The sequence below is a fragment of the Podarcis erhardii genome (assembly GCF_964252035.2).
Source record: "Podarcis erhardii genome assembly, chromosome: 1".
Lineage (NCBI taxonomy): Eukaryota > Metazoa > Chordata > Lepidosauria > Squamata > Lacertidae > Podarcis > Podarcis erhardii.
The window spans coordinates 61,231,855-61,250,439 of NC_138497.1; the positions used below are offsets into that span (position 1 = coordinate 61,231,855).

The window sequence follows — 18,585 nt, forward strand, 5'->3', positions numbered from 1 at the left end:
ACACATGGACGGAAAGGGAGACAGTGGGGCTCGGAGCCCTATCAATTAACCTGAATAAAGCGATGCTGTTTTGTCCCCCCCCCCCCCCCGCCGTCGAAGCGCCCTTATTTATCACGCAAGGCGAATTATAGCAGCAGCAGCAGCAGCAGCAGCCGCCGCCTCCCCTCTCTCTCTTTCGGAGTAAGTTGGACGGCTCTCTGGACAGCCTCCCTTCCTCTTCACTTGCCCAGGTTCTTTCAGAAGATGCCTTTGCCTCCCTCTTTAGAGGGGGTTGGTAGTGCTTCAGACTGATCCATTAGGCGCCAAGAGGGGGATCCGCTCAAGCGATGAGCTCACGGTGCCACTCTCCTGGCGGCAGGCGGAGGCAACTGGAGGCGGCGGGGGCGGCGGAGGAGAAAGAGCTGAACAAAGATTGAGCGTCAGGCTGGGCGTGCGCCGCGGAGCCCCGCGGGGGAAAGGCAACCAGAGCCGGGATCATCCCCGAGGAGAACACGTGGGCTCTTCCAGGGTAGCAGCTCTGGCCGCTGGTTGTGTGCCGCTGTCTCTCCCGCTCGCTCTCTTCTTCCTCCCCCCTTCCTTCCTTCCTTCCTTCCTTCCTCCCGCCCTCCCCATCTCTCTTTCTATTCGAAGCCCTGGCAAAACGAGCGCTTCAAGTTTGGAGGCTCCGCAGCTCCGAAGAGTGCTAGAGCCAGGCTCTGCCGTGCGCCGGGATCTCAACGGGGAATACAGCGCGACCAGTCCAGATGGATGTAATTGTAGGCGTTTGGGTTTGCCTGGCAGCTGCGAGAACAGGTAAGGCAGAAGGGGTGGCGGACGGAGATTTTTTTTTTGGGGGGGGGGGCATCCCCGCCCCAGCAGCTTTGCACGGAAAGGGAGGTGCGAAGCAGCTGCAAAGGCGCTGCTCGCGACGGGCACGGGGGTCATTACAGAGGAGAATAAATTAATAGGAAATAATCCTCGCTCACGCATTCGGTGTATCTGTTGCAAAGACAATAGATAGCTATTGTGCAGGAGCCGATCTCTTCCCCTTAGGTGCTATCTCTCTCTCTCCTCCTCTTTTTGAAAAGTGGAACCGGGGACTATTCTTGCTCTAGTCCTCCAGCCGCGAGTTAGCGCAGAAACTGGGCTGCGTGTGAGTGAATGACGGCGAGGATCAAGGGGACAGAGGGGAAAGGGGTGGGGTGCTCTATCTTTAAGGTAATCGATTTTGTGCTGAAAAGCGACCCTTATGGATTGTGGCTTTTGGGGAGGAGGGAGCAAAAGTCCAAGGGCTGGAAAGTGGGAGGAAAAGAGATCTCGATAGTGTCTCTGGCTACCTTGGAGGTCCAGGAGGAGACCCGCGATCCCAGGGCGCCGCCACCTGCCCCATCCAACCGCCTTTCCCCCGTTTTTGCCGCGGCTTGCGAGGCGGAACTAGGAAACTTTGCATTGCAATGGCAGTAGCTCTCTCAGGACCTTGCAAGTCCTGCTTAAGCCCCACCCCAGCCAATCTGTTTTAGGAGGCACCGGACCGCTTCGGTGGCAGCGGCGGCGCGCGATGGAAGGAGAGGCAGCTGAGCAAGCCGCTTACGTTTATCAGTCGTTACTGCAAACCCCAGACCCACAACGCCCCCCCCCCCGCCCTAGCCTTCTGGTCCCCCTTTGTCAAGCCTTTTATGATTTGTAAATTGATGTGTTCATATAACGCAAGCACCAGTTTAAGGATTCATTCATCCCTTCCTGTGAGCACGCTGAAAAAAGCAGGTGACTTCTACCTGCCAGAGGTAGATAATCTCCTTGTCGAGGCTCGCAAGACAACGAGGGTGTGTGTGCGTGCGTGTGCGTTTTAAGATGAGCGTTATTCCACCAGGGATTTCTCCTCCCAGAAAAGCGGGAGTGCCTGTTTCTGGGCTTTGCACATGGGTGGCACTCTTTTATTGTCTTCTCAGCCACGGACATGCAGTTAGCTTTGCTTTTCACTGAAACTGTTATGTCTGATCCAGGAGGAGGATAAAATATAGGGAGGGAAAACGCTCAAGGATAAGATCAGCTGGAGATATTGAAATCGGATGCAGTGATCCTAGCTCATCACAATGGCCTTGATGAAAGAAAGAAAACAGCCACCATTAATCGGCTACTAACAGTTCAGGGCGCTGTGTGTATGACAAGTGGTCTTGCTTTTCCAAGTCTTGTTCTCAGTGAGAAATCTCCCTGTTCCCCTTTCCAGTTGAGTGCCGGAAACGTTCTGGACATTAACTTTCTGTTGTTTCCCGAAGATGAGTTCACTTGCTTGTTTTGATTAAAGCCTATAAAATAGAAATAATAATCTAGCAAAAAATCAGGAAATGAAAAGTTTGGGAAATCTTCCTAGACATCCATCCTTCTTTTTGTTTGCTTACGAAGAAGGTGGAGAGGATTTTAAGTACTAACAGTGGAGAGCTTTAGGTAAACCCACTGCACACCACTTTAGAGAATGCAAGAGATCAGGTCCCTAAGGGTTTCTTTGACAGAGACGGAGGGGAGAACAAACAGCTGGTTTCCAGAATGCTTTCATTTCACATGGTGGGTAGCAATCTGCTTAATTCTGGCATTTATAATAGTGATTTGTCAGAGTACTCCTGTTCAAGAGGGATGGGAAAAAAGAACCTTCTATGTACATCTGATTACCCGCCCCCTTTAGCTTCCTGTCTTCTAGAACACACTTTAATTGAGACTTAACTGGAGCAAACTGCTTTTTAGGGCAATCTGATCATAATGTTGAAAGCCTGCAGAAGGAAGAAATGGATGCATGTGGGCTGCTATCCTTATGTCATTCTCTCTTAACAAATACTTGCTACATTGGTTGCAATGGGGGCCATCTTAATTTAAAAGGGTGCCTTAATAGGAATAGTTTTTTAGGGTTGTCAATCCTGTATGTGCAGTTAGGAGAATTAGGAATTATTTTTTTAAAAAAAGGAATTAAGCAGGAATAGTTTGGGCTTTTTGCTTGTTTCTTTTGTTCTCTTCCCACCTGTTTAGAGAGTTTTTTAAATAGACTCTTTCCTTTATATGATTTTGAAGGAAGTTAAATTTCTAAATAGTTTTTTGTAGATATTGCTTCCCTAGTTGAAATGAAAATTCAACATTTCAGTAATGCCCCTTATCCTAATCTGTGTCTAAACCCTGCAGGTATAAGGCATACTTAGTAAGTTGCACTAAATCTAGCATGATTTAGACTGCAATCCCAACACCACTTACCTTGGAGTAAGCCCCATTGAATTCAACAGAACTTTTGAGTCAATATGGTTAGGGATTGTGCTGTTACTTCCTAAAGTAAAGCATCTTTAGGGTAAGTCTGGCGGGCACTCTCTTGGAGATGTCTGTGAAGAAAATATCTTTACTTCTACAGATTACCAAGATTGCATAATTTGAGCTTGTATTTGATATTCTAGCTATAGCTAGTTTTAAGACTAAGGGGGCAGATCCATCAGAACACCTGTGTTTAGGTGGCTCCTGGAACAAGCTTTTATGGTAGGTAGTTGGGACTTGCATCTGCACATATGATCCCCTTTATGTCAGCTTTCACTAGTCAGAAAGGAATTAAGCAGTTTATTTCACTAGGGTATTGAAAACAAGTCTGTAAAGCACTTTACATCAAATGTGCTTTGGAGTGATTAATAAGTATGGTCCACAAATGGGAAACTCTTTGGGCACAAGTCATCCAACATTATGCAGTTTATAAATCCTATTTGTTTACGTAGGGCAGAGTGATACATGAGCCTTTAGCCCTCTTTTATGGAAATCACTGGGACTTAAGTGTTTAACCTTGAATGGTTGTATCCTTGTCTGCATAGGCTATCCATGCAACTTTCTCATTCTTGAATCCTGTAAATAGGATCTAATTAACAACCAGGTCTTTACTCGTATATCCTCATGTGAATAAGTTATATGGATAATGCAGTTAGATGAAATTTTCTCATCCATAAAATTACAGCAAAATGTTATGGTTTAGTTATGAGGTGAATAATTTGGAAAGTTGTGGTGAGCATCCTTTGCTATTTAGATTTTTGTCAGACAAGATTTTTTGTTTTGAAAGAAGTTTCATAATAGTTATGAGCAGTAAATATTGCATGAGGATGGTTAACTGTAAGTGCATTAAACCGAATGTTCCTTCTGTATAGGCAAGATGAAAGCAAAGAATTGTGACCTGGGGGTGCATCCATGAGATACTTAGGCATACAGCAATCAAGTGAAGCTCTTCTATGATGGTCATGTTCCAGGTAGCCAAGAGACTGATAAAAGCACAGTAAGGTGGCAAGTCTGTAGGGTTTTGAGAACAAATTGGTTACTTTAAATATACTTTTTCTGTTGACATGAGTAATTACTTTCCACAATCCTGTGAATAGACCTTTAACTTTAGTGGGTCAAATTCTTTTCCTTCTCTTTGCAAAATTTAATACATAGGTGCAAATTGAAGATGTAACTGAAAGTCAGGATGTGGGTTATTCCCATCAACTGGAATTAAGAAAAAAAATCAAACCCAATGATTTGTGCTCCTTTAAAATGGAAAATGATTTCCATTTAATGGCTCTTTTTAATTTATAAGAAGAAAAAGGAATTGCCTTGTCTCTTTGTTCTCCTTAAGGCATTGGATGTAAATGAAATAGTCACCTGTGCTCTTCCTTAAGATCTTTGAAGGAGACAGTTTCTTCTCCCATTGCTTCACAGCATATACTTTTGGGACATGATCATTTTCCAGATTTGCAAAGGAGGGAGAGTTTTCTTTGTCATTTAACTTAGCAGAAAGAAATTAATTGTGGGGCCAAAACATTGCTGTATATATATGAGAGCCACCTTTGGTTTGAGCAACTCATACTTTGCTTGGATATTAACAACCATGTGGATAGAGGCTGATTGTGTGGGACTGAGTATTGTGGTAGTGATAATTCTATGGGAAAGACGCATACAATCATCCCACCCTTGTGTTTGTCTTATCTAAATATGGCTCATGACTCACAGAAGAGCAGCTTTCAAAGCTGTTGGAGAAGCATTTAAAGGACCCCTTTTAATTATGTAGTTGATTGTTTATTTCTTTAGTATAAATCACTTTATGTCAAAATAGGCTTTCAGTGTTTTACAAGCATAGAAACCAGTTATTTATTAATTGCTATACTGATTATATTACACTACAGACTTACTCTTATTTGGAGCAAAATTATTGTCAGGCAGATACATATCACTAAGGAGCTGCAGTTCATATGAGCATAAGAGGAAATCTACTGGGTCAAACAAAAGGGGCATTCTGTTCATCACAGTGACCAACCAAATGCAAGCAAAATATGAGTAGAGTAGCACTCTCTTGTTTGTGATTCCCAGAAAACTAAGACATGCTGCAAGTAATAGAGCTGTTATGGCTAGTTGCCATTGATAGCCTTATCCTCCATAAATTCGTCTAACCACTTTTTAATGCTGTCCCAAGTTGCTGGTTTAATTGAAATCCCTGTATAAAATGCAGTCTCTTCTCAAAGGTCTCTTGCCAGTTTGTTATCTACTTGTCAACAGAACCCTTCTTCATGCCACAGTACATAGTACCAAAGGCTGGCCAGGAATATTTTGGTACTTGAGCCAGAAAATCCCCAAAGTATATTTCCCTGGGAGTTAAAATACAACAATGATAAGTTAAATAACTATCAGTTTGCTTTTCTTTCATGACACTTGGCATCATTCATCTGCCTGAAATGACCACCTCACTCTGCTGATGGTGGGTCTTTGCATGAGTGGAATTCGAGGTTAAGCCCTAGAAAGTGGCTTAATACTGTAAATATTTAGATACTGGAAATGGGTGATTGGTAACAAGTTCTTCTTTTTTTAGCATACCAAATCCCCCCCCCCCCGATGAATCTTGCTTAAATGGTATAAAAATGCGGGGTGGAATTTTGATGCCAATGATCTTGTGTGGATGACTGCAAACAATGACATAAATAAAAAAAAGTGTGCATGAGGAGCACCCATCCCATTATAAATACCCATCTGAAAGTAAGAAGAGGTCTGAGGGGCATAGCCACCAAGGGGAGAAAAGGAATCAGAAATGGGCTAAGAGCAGTGAGTGGGGAGAAAGAGAGAAGGAGAAAGAATGGAGATAAAAAGAATTGAAGAAATGAAGTGGAAACAGACAAGAGGACTAGAGGAAAGCTTGAAACAAGATATTGTCTTGTGACACACTTGGAACTGTATTCCAATCGCAATGACTTTGCTAACTGGGAATACAGTATACACCTCTATTTACAGCAGGAGCACTGGCTGCATGTTGTGAAAGTCTCTAGAATAAAAGGAATAGTTGACGGGAAGTGTCTAGATCCTGTGCGCCCGTTGAGCCGCAACTATGCATTCGCTGCGCTACTGGCAGCATAAATTTAAAACCGCTAGCATTGTCCAGGTCTGCAAAAATATCAGGTCTCTGGGTGCACCTGGCATTTCTCCTCAGCTCTGCCATTCATTATAGACCTTAGTTATAGTTACTGAAGATGGCAGTACCAGCCTGAAAGTGAAGTCAAATACACCTCTGTGGCTCTTCTCAACATCTGTTATGAATGAAGCCAGCAGGAGATTTAAAGGCCAGTTAATACGGGATATCGATAAAATTCACACTATGCTTGGGTACTGCAGAATTAGTGTGTTAAATTTCCCTAAACATTTATGTAAGCTGAGCTGACTTTTATGTGACATAAACAACTTGCATGGCCTGTCTTTCACTTGGCATCCAAATATGCAGCCTGAGCCTAAACCAGCAGCGTGTAATGTCACATCATCATGTAGACAGGGCTTCAGTAGTGATTTTTTTTTAATGGTTGTGCAAACTTGCTTTTGTTGTGTGAAGAAATGTATGTAGTGTTCCTGTAAAGATGCTTAAGAACAGTTTTATCAGGATTCAGCTACCTAGTTATAATAGCTTCTATTGAGTTCTTAATAATATGTCTAGCTCTTGCAGCTGTTCTTCACAGGGCTAACTGACCCTATCGTTATAGAGAGCAAGGCAGGCAGCAAATTTTGGATGCTCATAAAGAGCACAAATTGCCAGTTGTTGTTCTTTTCAAATGTTATAGCAGGGAGGAGAAAAGCAAACTAGTTTTTTCTAAAAGGCCTTGGGCCTATCCATCTCTGCCAACCATGCATGAGATTAAGGGTAGCAATCCTATACCTACTTACCTGGGAGCAAGTCTTGTTGATTTCTGTGGTGCTTAATTCTGAGTAGAGATGTTTGCCTGGTAAAAGAAGAACCCTTTAATGTTTTATTTCTGTAGGTTTTGGAACATACTCAAATTTTATCTGTGTAAGGCAGATGCAGGAATTTCTACAACCATATTAAAAGTGGCAGCATGGAGGTCTGACTTGCTGGTAAATCTCTGAAATTTCCAAAACAGGTTCTAAATTTAAATGTTCATACACATTATATTTACCAGTCTATTCTTTTTGTTTTAATATAAAAGTCATGCAGTTCTTCACCTGTTGTTTTTCTGGCACACAGAAAAATCTGTGCATCTCTGTAAGAAAAAAAGCAGAGATATATTGTGTGCTCACAGTGTGTAAAGACACATCAGATTTATTTTCCTTGTGGAAAAGAAACATTTTCACAACCCTTTGTTTTTTTCATTTCCTTACTGTAAAATCAAAACGTGAGTTGGTCTTAAATGGTCTTAAATATTTTGTATAATTGTATAGTATTCAAAAATGCAGCTTGCTATTTTTTGGGCAAGCTAGCTGACAAGGGTCCCCAATTCACAAATTCATCAGGAGCAAATCCTCAAAGACCACAATAACCTTGTGGAGACTAAGGATACCCAGGCTTCTGCACACATCGTTCATAAACTTTAATATCTAGGTTCAACTTTGAAAGCACTGAGATCAGTTGCAGTTTTACTATTCATTTCATGGTTGGAATTTATTCCTTTGTGTTTATTTCATTTTAAATCACTGGAAAAATTCAAAAGGAACAGGGGTGATTTCTGCAATACATCCAAGACACATGCCACATTACATAATTCATTACACTGGCTCCCCCTTGTAAAATTCAGCTTTACTGATCTGTTTCTGAGTCTGTTGATCTCGTTGGAATAGTGCATAATCACCTGTAGAGCAGTTTTATGAGTCTGCTGATATCCTTTATTTCCTAGACTAAATAGATGCAGAAACAGCTTTCATTCTGACCTCTGGGCATAAATATCCACTCATATCTTAACTGATTTATTTTTGCATGGGAAAGATAAACAGCTACTACCAAAATATGAACAAAATAGCCTGTGGGATATCCAACATTAGACATGTTCGAAGTAGAACCATTAAAATCAATGGACTTAAGTAAGTGTAGCTCTAAGAATGTAGCCAGAATGCTCTACTGGAACCCTTGTAGTCTCATAGACAGTGGTACCTCGGGTTAAGTACTTAATTCGTTCCGGAGGTCCGTTCTTAACCTGAAACTGTTCTTAATCTGAAGCACCACTTTAGTTAATGGGGCCTCCTGCTGCTGCCATGCCGCCGGAGCACGATTTCTGTTCTCATCCTGAAGCAAAGTTCTTAACCCGAGGTAATATTTCTGGGTTAGCGGAGTCTGTAACCTGAAGTGTACGTAACCTGAAGCATATGTAACCTGAGGTACCACTGTACACACATTTATATTGCATATTCTTGATAAAATTTCGGAAACGCAGGTTGATGTTGTTTAAGTGTGAGATCATTCACATTTTGCAGAAGCTTATTCCACATATGTGGAAGCCTGCTACTTTATATGGGGCTCTTTTGCTGCACCAGTGAAATGGATTTTAATGTGTGTTGACCCTTCCAGCAGCCACAAGTATAGTTTTTGTAGCCTTCTTTCCCATCAATGCCGAGGAAGAAACCTTGTACTTTGTAAATAAGTGAGGGCATGGGTCATCTGTGTGGCCAGGACTGCAGTCCTACCGGGTAATAAGCTCCACTTAATTCAATTAGACTTGCTTCTGAGAAGAAATGTACAGAATTGCATTTTATGAGACTAAGTAGTTTTTTATTTTATGAGACGTAGTACCAAGGAGATCGTTCTGTCAGCTAAGGAGATCAGCTTTGCTTGCCTGGTAGAACTCCCCTTCCTCATCCCCGCCTCTTCTTGGGGTTCTCTCAGCCCTACAGAGTGAACTTGAGGGATAGGCAGGTGAAAGAGAAGGGAGACTCCTTATGCTGGTTTTCTCTAGCAGAATGGGATAGTTGAATCTGACACTAGGATGTGATGGTACAATTATAGTCTTAGCTCATCAGTTTCTTGGATTCGATACCTTTACATTGATTTTCAGCCGTAAATGCCCATTGCCCAAAATTGTAACAGTGCTGTCCTGTCTTACACCATTGCTGTGCTGAAATTCTTGCTGAAATGTACGGTACTTTATATATTTATATATTTTGTACTTTATATATTTATATACTAAAGTACTTTATATATACGTGCTGCTGGTGTTACAGAAGGACAGCACAATACTGAATTGGGTGGAGCTGTGGGTCAGACTATATGTGTGATTGGCAGTTCTGTGAGTCTCTCTCCCCCCCCCCCACTTTTTAAATTTTAAAAGCAGCTGCAGGAGGCTAATTGGGAACAGAAAATTGGTGGGTGTAATAGTGTGTGCTTAACTCTTTACTTTCCTGCTGTTCATCCATTAAAACCCCCAAGTGGCTTTTGTCTCTATGATTGGGAACATAATTTGTGATGGGTTTTATTAGGTAGGTGAGGGAATATAATTAACTATGTTTTGTCCCCCTACAGAACCCACATATGTAGGTTAACAGACAGAAGGATCAGCTTACTGCTTGCATTTAAAAGTGTGGGGCTGAGAAAAGTTTTAATCCCATTTTATGTCGTTTAATTGAAAGCATAGGTGTTGGCTATTAGGCTGAGCTCCCCCTTTGTTACAGCGTTTATCAGCTGCAGACTGAAAAGTAAGTTTAAAACATATAGTTTACTCACAGACAAGCATTCATCCTTAGCAGCAGCAGCAGCAGCAAAAATAAATGCAGGTAAAAGACTTGTGTTTACAACAAAAACAGCTTCAGGCATGGACTTGATATGGGAGCAAGCAGTCAGATGTCCCCCTCCATGGCTGGTTGAAGAGAAAGAGAAAGAACAGGAAATATTTTTTTGTTTCTTCCCTTCCAGGACAGGATGGGAAATATCACCACACAGAGCCTTCTCTACCAATTATGTATTTATGGTCTGAGTTCGCCTATCAGCAGTACAGATGTATGGTTTTGCTACCAAGAATATGCATTGTTAGATTTGACTGCATATACCACAATTTGGGGTGTGCGTGCTATTTTAGAGTGATCAATCAGCAGAAAGGGAAAGGATTAACCACACCCTCTTCTCTGGTTCTCATTTGTAGGAAAATGTTGTAATAAAAAATATAATAATAATTATTAGGAGGATGCAGGTGGTGCTGTGGCCTAAACCACTGATCCTCTTGGGCTTGCTGATCAGAAGGTCGGCGGTTTGAATTCCCGCGACAGGGTGAGCTCCCGTTGCTCGGTCCCAGCTCCTGCCAACCTAGCAGTTCGAAAGCACAGCAAAAAGTGCAAGTAGATAAATAGGTACTGCTCCGGCAGGAAGGTAAACGACATTTTTGTGCGCTGCTCTAGTTTCGGTGTTCCGTTGTGCCAGAAGCGGCTTAGTCATGCTGGCCACATGACCCAGAAGAACTGTCTGCAGACAAACGCCGGCTCCCTCGGCTTGTAAAGTGAGATGAGTGCCGCAACCCCAGAGTCATCTGCAACTGGGCTTAACTGTCAGGGGTCCTTTACCTTTATCTTTAAAATTATGGAATTGTACATGACATGTACTACTAATCCCTTCTCCTGGTATATTTTCAGCCAATCTTTCTTGTCTTTGGATGTTTTACTAAGCTGCCTTTTCACTTTTTTTGTGGGAATATGTAGAGTTCAGTTTCACAGCTATCTAACCCCTTTATAAATTGCTTTTTTGTTGTTGGTAGGAATCGTAACTGTAGTTTGCTTATGTGGAGAACAAGGAGACAATTGCAGTGTCAGAAAGTTGCAATAGAAGAAGCAGGACTAAGGGTTAGGTAGCTGAAGAAAATGTCTTCAGAAGTTTGAGCCTCTGGTGGTTTGTGAGTGGCAGCTATACATGTAGTGAGTGGCGTCAGCTTTGTTAATGCAGTGCTGATTACCTGCTTGAATAAGGCAATGTATTAAGTCCTTGTTATAGCACATAAGTTGCAGTCCTCTGGCATCATGCAACTGCATCTTCGAGCAAAACCTAACAGTACTGGCAGTCTGTTACTGCACATTTGCTTTGGAAGGATTGTGCACACACACCTTGGTGCGTATTACTTTAAGCAGTTATTACCTTACACGGCTCCTTTGAGAGGTATAGCAGGTCTAGCTCCTTTGCCTAGCAGGGTGATCTGTTAACAGTATCATAATGGAATGGCAACCATTGCATTTTTTAACCTGCAAAATGCACAAGTTGAAGCTGTATTAGGAATCTGAATTTCCCAAGTGAGGGAGATATAAATACAGTGGTACCTCTGGTTACAAACTTAATTCGTTCTGGAGGTCTGTTCTTAACCTGAAACTGTTCTTAACCTGAGGTACCACTTTAGCTAATGGGGCCTCCAGCTGCTGCCGCGCCATTTCTGTTCTCATCCTGAAGCAAAGTTCTTAACCCAAGGAACTATTTCTGGGGTAGCGGAGTTTGTAACCTGAGGTGTTTGCAACCTGAGGTACCACTGTACTGGGTTAGTCATAGTTGGAGTATGAAATCAATGAATTTCTTAATAATAACTTAAATTGCTGCCAATGAGTGTACTCTTAAATATGACTTGTTTGGAAACCAGCCTGCAGTTTGGATGTTTTCAGGAAAAACCACAGAGAATTTATGCATCCTGTACTTGAGCACCAAGATAATGTTCCAAATGCAGTAGTACATTTTTGCCTTTGGTGAAAACCCAAACTAGAAAAGGCAATATGCAATGTTATTTGTCAAAGTTGCATTCAAAATACTTGGATAATCCAATGAAAGGAATTAACGCAGGTAGCAATATATGGGCTGCTAAAGTGTTTTAGTGGGTTGTAAGTGTGTGTATAAGCCTCAGTCCTTCGTAATAGCATATCTCATTAAACACAGCCATTACTTGCCCAATACATTACAAAATTCTCCATCCGATCTCTGTCTGTCTTCATGTTATTCATCTTTCTAGTTCTTAAGATTTGTTTAATTGCAGGGCTCATTTATCATGTCATGCTGTTGCATTAATGATGGTGCTTTATTGTGCCCTGTCCCATACGGTAAAAAAGATCTGGAAAGATGGGAGTTCAGTTTCAGTTAATGCAGTGGATCATTTTTGTTGCTTGTAGGACTAGGGCTATTTAAAAATGGAATGTGGCTATAGCACTGTTCATGGTTGCACAGTGTATGTAGTTATTTTACTTGAACTAAAAATTAAAACCTGACTTCTTTTCAACCAGTTGTAGGCCTTGGAATGGACCCCAACTTACAAATTGATATCATCACAGAACTGGATCTAGTCAACATGACTATTGGAGTTACACAGGTGTCTGGACTACATAATGCCAGTAAAGCATTTTTATTTCAAGGTAAGGCTAATATCTTTACATATTTAACAGGAATGAAAGTGCAAGTAACTAATAATTTGGAAGACTGACATATTTCTTGCATATGAAGCATGTTCCTTCCCTCACCAATCTCTGTCTTGGTATCCTAAAAGTAAAGTATATCAAAACCACTAGTAATGATGCTAGATAGCTTTAATACTAATTTTATTTGAAAAGTTTTTGCTTTGTTGCTGGAACACATTTATGTTTGAGGGGGCTGTACTGTTGCCACATGAGAGTTACTAGTGCAGCTGCACGGATACGCCACCCCTACATTTCTGCTATATAACTCTCCTGGTATAGCAACCCAAACAAGGTGGGGATGTGGCCAGGACAGATAAAGAGTAGACACCACCATAATAATATATAAATACACAAATAGTGGATCATTATATTGACCATGGAGCTGATGCGAAGAGGAAAATAAAATATTGTCCTCCTGCCTTTCTGATGTCTCCACAATGAAATATAGTATATGATTTCAATCAGGACCCATTTTACAACCCTATACCTGCCAATGTTTTTCAGCAGAAAATTGAGACACGTGTCAGCTGGCTCGCGCAAGAGCACAACACCAAAAGATGCAAGAGTCAACTGGCCGCCTGCCCTGCCACAGCCCCTACCTGGCAGCTGCTCACTTTCTTCTGACTCTGCTTGCTTCCTCTGCCCATGCTGCACCTCATGCAGCCATGACAGCGTTGGTGGCTTTGGCAGTGGCAGAGAGGGGCCGACAAGAGCAATGCTCCCCTGCACACAAGGGTTCTGTTTCAGGAAGGGTTCCCCTGCTAAGTGCAAGCACTGGCTGCAAACACCGGCTAATCCTCCTCCTGTGCTTGGTGGGGGAAAATGGGACATTCCCAGATGAAATCAGAAGCCACGATTGCTTCTGTAATTCTGTGAATGTCTCAGGGAAATAGGGACACTTGACAGGTATGCAATACATCAGCATCAGGATAAAAACCCTAGAAAAGAGGACCACAACTGAGATGATAGGGTGTGTAGCGTGGGACTATATCTCTCTAGTCTTAGGTCATGCAAACACAGGGCATATATGGGGGAACCCTGGTGAAGAGAAACAGGGAGAATGTGCAGAGTGCCTAAGTGTCCATTAAAGATCTCTGGGTTAAGATAATGAGGGGGGAGTTCTGTTAGTGGTCCCCACACCAAAGAAATTTGTGTGGTGGGGACCTGTGGGTGGGCTTTCTCAGTAACAACCCCATTCATTTGGAATAACCTGAAGTGCATCTCACTAGGGCATTGCTGTCATTTGTCACCCATTCAAGACACACTGCTTTGCTTGGGCTTTTGGGAAAGGGTGAGGTATATTAGATTGGATTTTTATTGCTGCTGCTCTTTTGTTTGCCTGGAATTTATGTTGGCTTGTATAACTTTGGTTTTAATTCTGTGTATTACTACCCTGGGAACTTTAGGTGAAGTGCGGTCTATAAATATGGTTGATAAATAAATAAACAACTTGGCCTCACAACTCTCACAGAAACTTGAGCTTATTGCTAACACTTCTTTGCCTCAAACATTTACAGGTACCTTGCATTGGAACTCCACTCAGAAACATACAACAAGAATATAGTGTGTGGTGGTAGTAGGATTAGTTACATGAGTTGTTTGTGAGACAGGAAGGAACAGTTAAAAAGGATTATTTTGCCCATATAGGAGCTATACTATTGAGTGTGGGAGTCCTTCCCCACTCCTTGCAGTGTGGTGTTAAGCCCTGGATTCAAACCTGAAACCCCCTATATAGGAAACCTGTGCTGGTCCTTCAGGCTAGGGCTACTCTTCAAGCCATTGTGCTCCTTATGCACATGACTGGGTAATGAGGTGAGGAATGCCCACAGTGTGTCTTGTTTTCAGTCTGCTGCTGTGATTGGGAGTTTAAAAATTGCTCTGTGGTGTCTGCATTGTGGATATGAGGTTGAGGGAGGTCCCTCTGGCAAGACTTTTCCTGGTTGCTACTATTAAGTGTGTGGTTTTGTGGCTTCCCTTGTTGCTTGTCTGGTCTTTCCTTTTACCTGCTTGGTAAGAGAAACTTAATTCTTCCCTCAGTGGAACTTTTCCCAAGTAGGGCTATGTGTGTGTCTCTTCCAGCTTTTTGGGTCCTCTGTCTTAATGCTGTATCTTTCCCTCTCTTCATGTGCTGTGATCAAAAGTTATACTCATAAGCAGTGTTTGGTATAAGGTGAACTGAACTTCTGTGTGCACAGGGATACATATAGTTCTTTGTTGCTGGTGTTTTTGTGCCTGTGATGCAGTGGCTCACGCATTGGAAGCTGTCATGGCATAACTATATCTGACAGGATATGTGTGTGGTTTTGTGTAGGACAGTGGTATGGTAAAAAGCAATCAATATTTTTGTCTTCCCTTTTCCCACCCAGTCAGTAATATGTCTAAAGCTGCCCAAATGTTTGTCCTAGAAAACATATCTATATGAATGTCTGTTTACATATAAAATGTACATTTGTTTATATGGACATATGTAAAGTATTCTGAAATATCCTAAAGTAATTCCAGAGTATATTGGGGTTGGGGAGAGGGAGAGAGGAACTGGCTGGTGTAATCTGCAGCTATTTTCAAGATGTCTGTAATCCAAAGCAGGATATGGGGACAGAGCTGGCTTCTAGAGAAGGTGGGGGCTGAAAGTATCTTCTTGTTGTTAAGTAGTGTTTGGGTATGAGACAGTGTGGTATGAAAATTTATATATACATTTTAATCTTCCAAGTACTTCACATAAATCATCCTGGTATTCTGTAACATGGACCAGTACTGTTATCCTAGTATTGATCATGTACATATGAGAAAACACCTAGCCTAGGTGAAGCTATACTCCACATTGCCATTATCCTACATCATATGGAGTGTTAGTCTTAAATGGGGAAGAATCTGACAGTGCATGGGTGAAGTCAGGGTGAGGTCAGTTTGATCACAGTGCTCAACCTCACCACCACTATGCTCCTTCCCTGCACTGTCCTGGCAAATGGCAGCACTTCTCCTCATTGGCTGCTTCTGGTTGTACCTGCCTTCATTGACCTATCTGCTGCTTTTGACTCATTCAATCGTAACAGACTGTGGGAGAAATTCTCAAATGCTAATATAGACCCACGACTATTATTATTAATTGGTGAACTGTATAGTGGTACTGAAACACGAGGCAGAGTGGGCTTAAAAGAAGGTCTCTCGGACATTCAATACATCAAGAGGCATGAAACAAGGCTGCATATTGGCTCCCACACTTTTTAACTTTTATATAAATGATATGGTGCCACATCTAGCACAGGTGCAACCCCCCGCCCCATCAATTAGTAATAGGAAGATATCTTGCCTGCTGAACGCCGATGATGTGGTGCTCCTATCGCTCTCCTGATTAGGTCTTAACAATTTGCTTACAGCTTTCAGCAGGTATTGAAAGCGGGAAGAGCTCGTTGTGAATTACTTCAAGACCAAAATTATGGTCTTTGGGAAGCATAGTCCCAGATTCAAATGGAAAATGGATCAGCAGAACTTGGAGCAAATACACTCCTTCGGATATCTGGGAATCCTTTTCACTGAGACACTATCATGGATAGGGCACATTGAGGCTACGAAACTCAAAGCGCAGAAAGATTGTGGGGCATGAATGTAATTCTATTTTACGGCAGGTGGTCAGCTATAGGAACCTGCATTAAAAATCTTTGCCAGTAAAATGGTCTCCCAAATGCTTCATGGAGTGATATGGGGCAAGGACCCAAATGCCAACAAAGCCTTAGAAATAGTGCAGAACAAATTCATCAGGAAAGTGCTCTTGCTCCCCAACAGGACTCCAGCTGCTCTTTTCCACGCTGAAGCTGACGTGACAGCAATACAGGCTAGAATTGATTACTTGTGCTTAAATTATGTGAAAAGACTTCAGTTTCTTTCAGAGGAGATATTCCACTATGTCACACACTGAACAGAAACAGACCAAATGTTGGAAGGACGGTATCCAACGCCTCTTATCCCAATACCAAATACAAGATTTTCAGGTGACTATGAAGATGGACAAGAGGCACTTAAGAGATTGTCTCTTTAGATCTGATGCAGAAAGGGATCTAACCATGATGGCTTCTACCAAGAGTTTGCCATGGTTCCCACTTATTAAAACGGAGCATACCCGGGCCAGTTACCTGTCAAAGCTCCCACTTGCCATGCTTAGAATCGCTTTCACAGAATTACGATTCCAATCGATGCCCTTGGTGGTGTTGGATGGATGCTACGGCAAAGTACATTATGAAGAGAGACTTTGTGTGGGCAACCCTGTGTGGAGGACCTGTGCCACTATTTATTGCAGTGCCCGTTATATATAGACCCAAGAGACTGATTCATAAAACCCCTGTTTCGGAATGGAACTCAATTGAATAGGGTGGAAAGGGTGAAATGGCTGCTGAGCGATACTGATGACTTTGTAACTTATAAAGTAGCACACTCTGCATTTGGCAGCTAAGAAGATCAGGAGGAAAGAACTAGGTAAAATAGTGGTCAACTGTAAAGGGGATTCAGATATTTAATTTGGCACATTTTACTAGAGAATCTTCTGCTATTCTATTTTATGCAACAAACAATCTTAGTAGTTGTGACTGTGGTTTATACTGTATGTGTGGTGCCTGATAATTTTTATGGTTATTGCTGTTTTTCTTTTTGTTATTTTTCTGAATGATGCCATGGCCTATGGCTAGTGCAATAAAAGTCTATGATGATGGGTTAGTTTGTGACCCATGCCTCCTATGAAACAGATAAACAAACAAACAATATTCAAGATACAAGGATATCTCTATGCGTGTGTCTCTTAAATGCAAATTTAAAACAGAATAAAGTGATTTCCCCCCCGTATGTATCAAATTTTGCATTATTATTATTATTATTATTATTATTATTACTATTATTTTTAAACAGGATGCAAGGCTGCTGACAGAAACTAAAACAACAGTTAAAATACACAAATCTAAAAAATAAATAAAAAGTAATCATTAAAGTAATTAAATCCTAATATAATTTTTAAAAATCTATGAAAATACAGATGATAAAAATAGCACAGCACTATTGCAAGACTTTCTTTGAAAAATTGTCAGTTCCCAGTTGTAATGATAGGAACATCAAAATGTAAAAATGTAAAAATATTACAAGTGTAATGCTTGACCCAGCAGGAAACCATCAATTTCAATGAAATAGCTAAATTAACAAAAAAGAAGAGAAACCTCTGTTGTCATCGCCCCATCACTGCATGTGTTAAAGCACTGTGATCCATAACTTAATCAATGTAAAAATTCCTTTACATTTCCTCTTTATTTATATCAGCATTATCTGCATGCAAAAAGAAAGGCACTCAAGATGTTTAGAATTGATTTTTCTTAATAGTTCTATTCAGTTTTATCATGCTTAATAAGATTATATATAATGGCAGCATTTTTTTAAAAAAGTAAAAGCCATTGTCTCACTATAGAATCTGTTGAGACTTTAGATTGTTTTGCTGCAGATAGCATCTGCATACTTAATTTCTTATGAGTTGGAAATCCTACTTCCTTCCATCTTCCGTTCAGTAGCACAAGCTGAGGCAACAAAAAGGCCAAAAATGGATTGAACAACCATGTCAGTTTCCTGCCAAAACACCCTTTTACATGCCCATTAGACATGAATGTACGTATCTGCCTAATTTTCCCCAAACTTCAATGCAATTTGTGTCCAGTGACATAGAATCCTGTACTGAATGAGAAGAGTTGCTAGGATGGGTGGGAGGAGGAACTAGCAGCAGTATAAAAATGGTGGGCATGGATAGGTTTAAGGGTGCTTTGCCATGCCAAATCTCTTTCTTTGAAGTTGAATTTCCTTGGACGAAGTTGGTGTTGGGAATTTGTTGCACACATATTTGTTCTGTATAAGAATAATTGTAGACAATCATTGCTCTGACTAGAGTACCTGTAGGATACAGGTGCTTATCGTAGTTGAACTAGG

General features: G+C 41.5%; 1 protein-coding gene across 4 annotated transcripts in view; it reads left to right on the forward strand.

Moving 5' to 3' along the window:
- The first annotated feature begins 592 nt into the window (after nucleotides 1-592).
- Nucleotides 593-18,585, forward strand: part of NELL1 (neural EGFL like 1) — a 407,721-nt gene continuing 389,728 nt past the window's right edge. For all 4 annotated transcript variants that reach the window (XM_081834787.1, XM_081834789.1, XM_081834790.1 and 1 more), the window contains exons 1-2: nucleotides 593-792; nucleotides 12,463-12,591. In XM_081834787.1, the coding sequence (XP_081690913.1) occupies nucleotides 744-792; nucleotides 12,463-12,591 (178 nt within the window). In that variant the 5' untranslated portion in view covers nucleotides 593-743. The remainder of the gene's footprint in view (nucleotides 793-12,462; nucleotides 12,592-18,585) is intronic.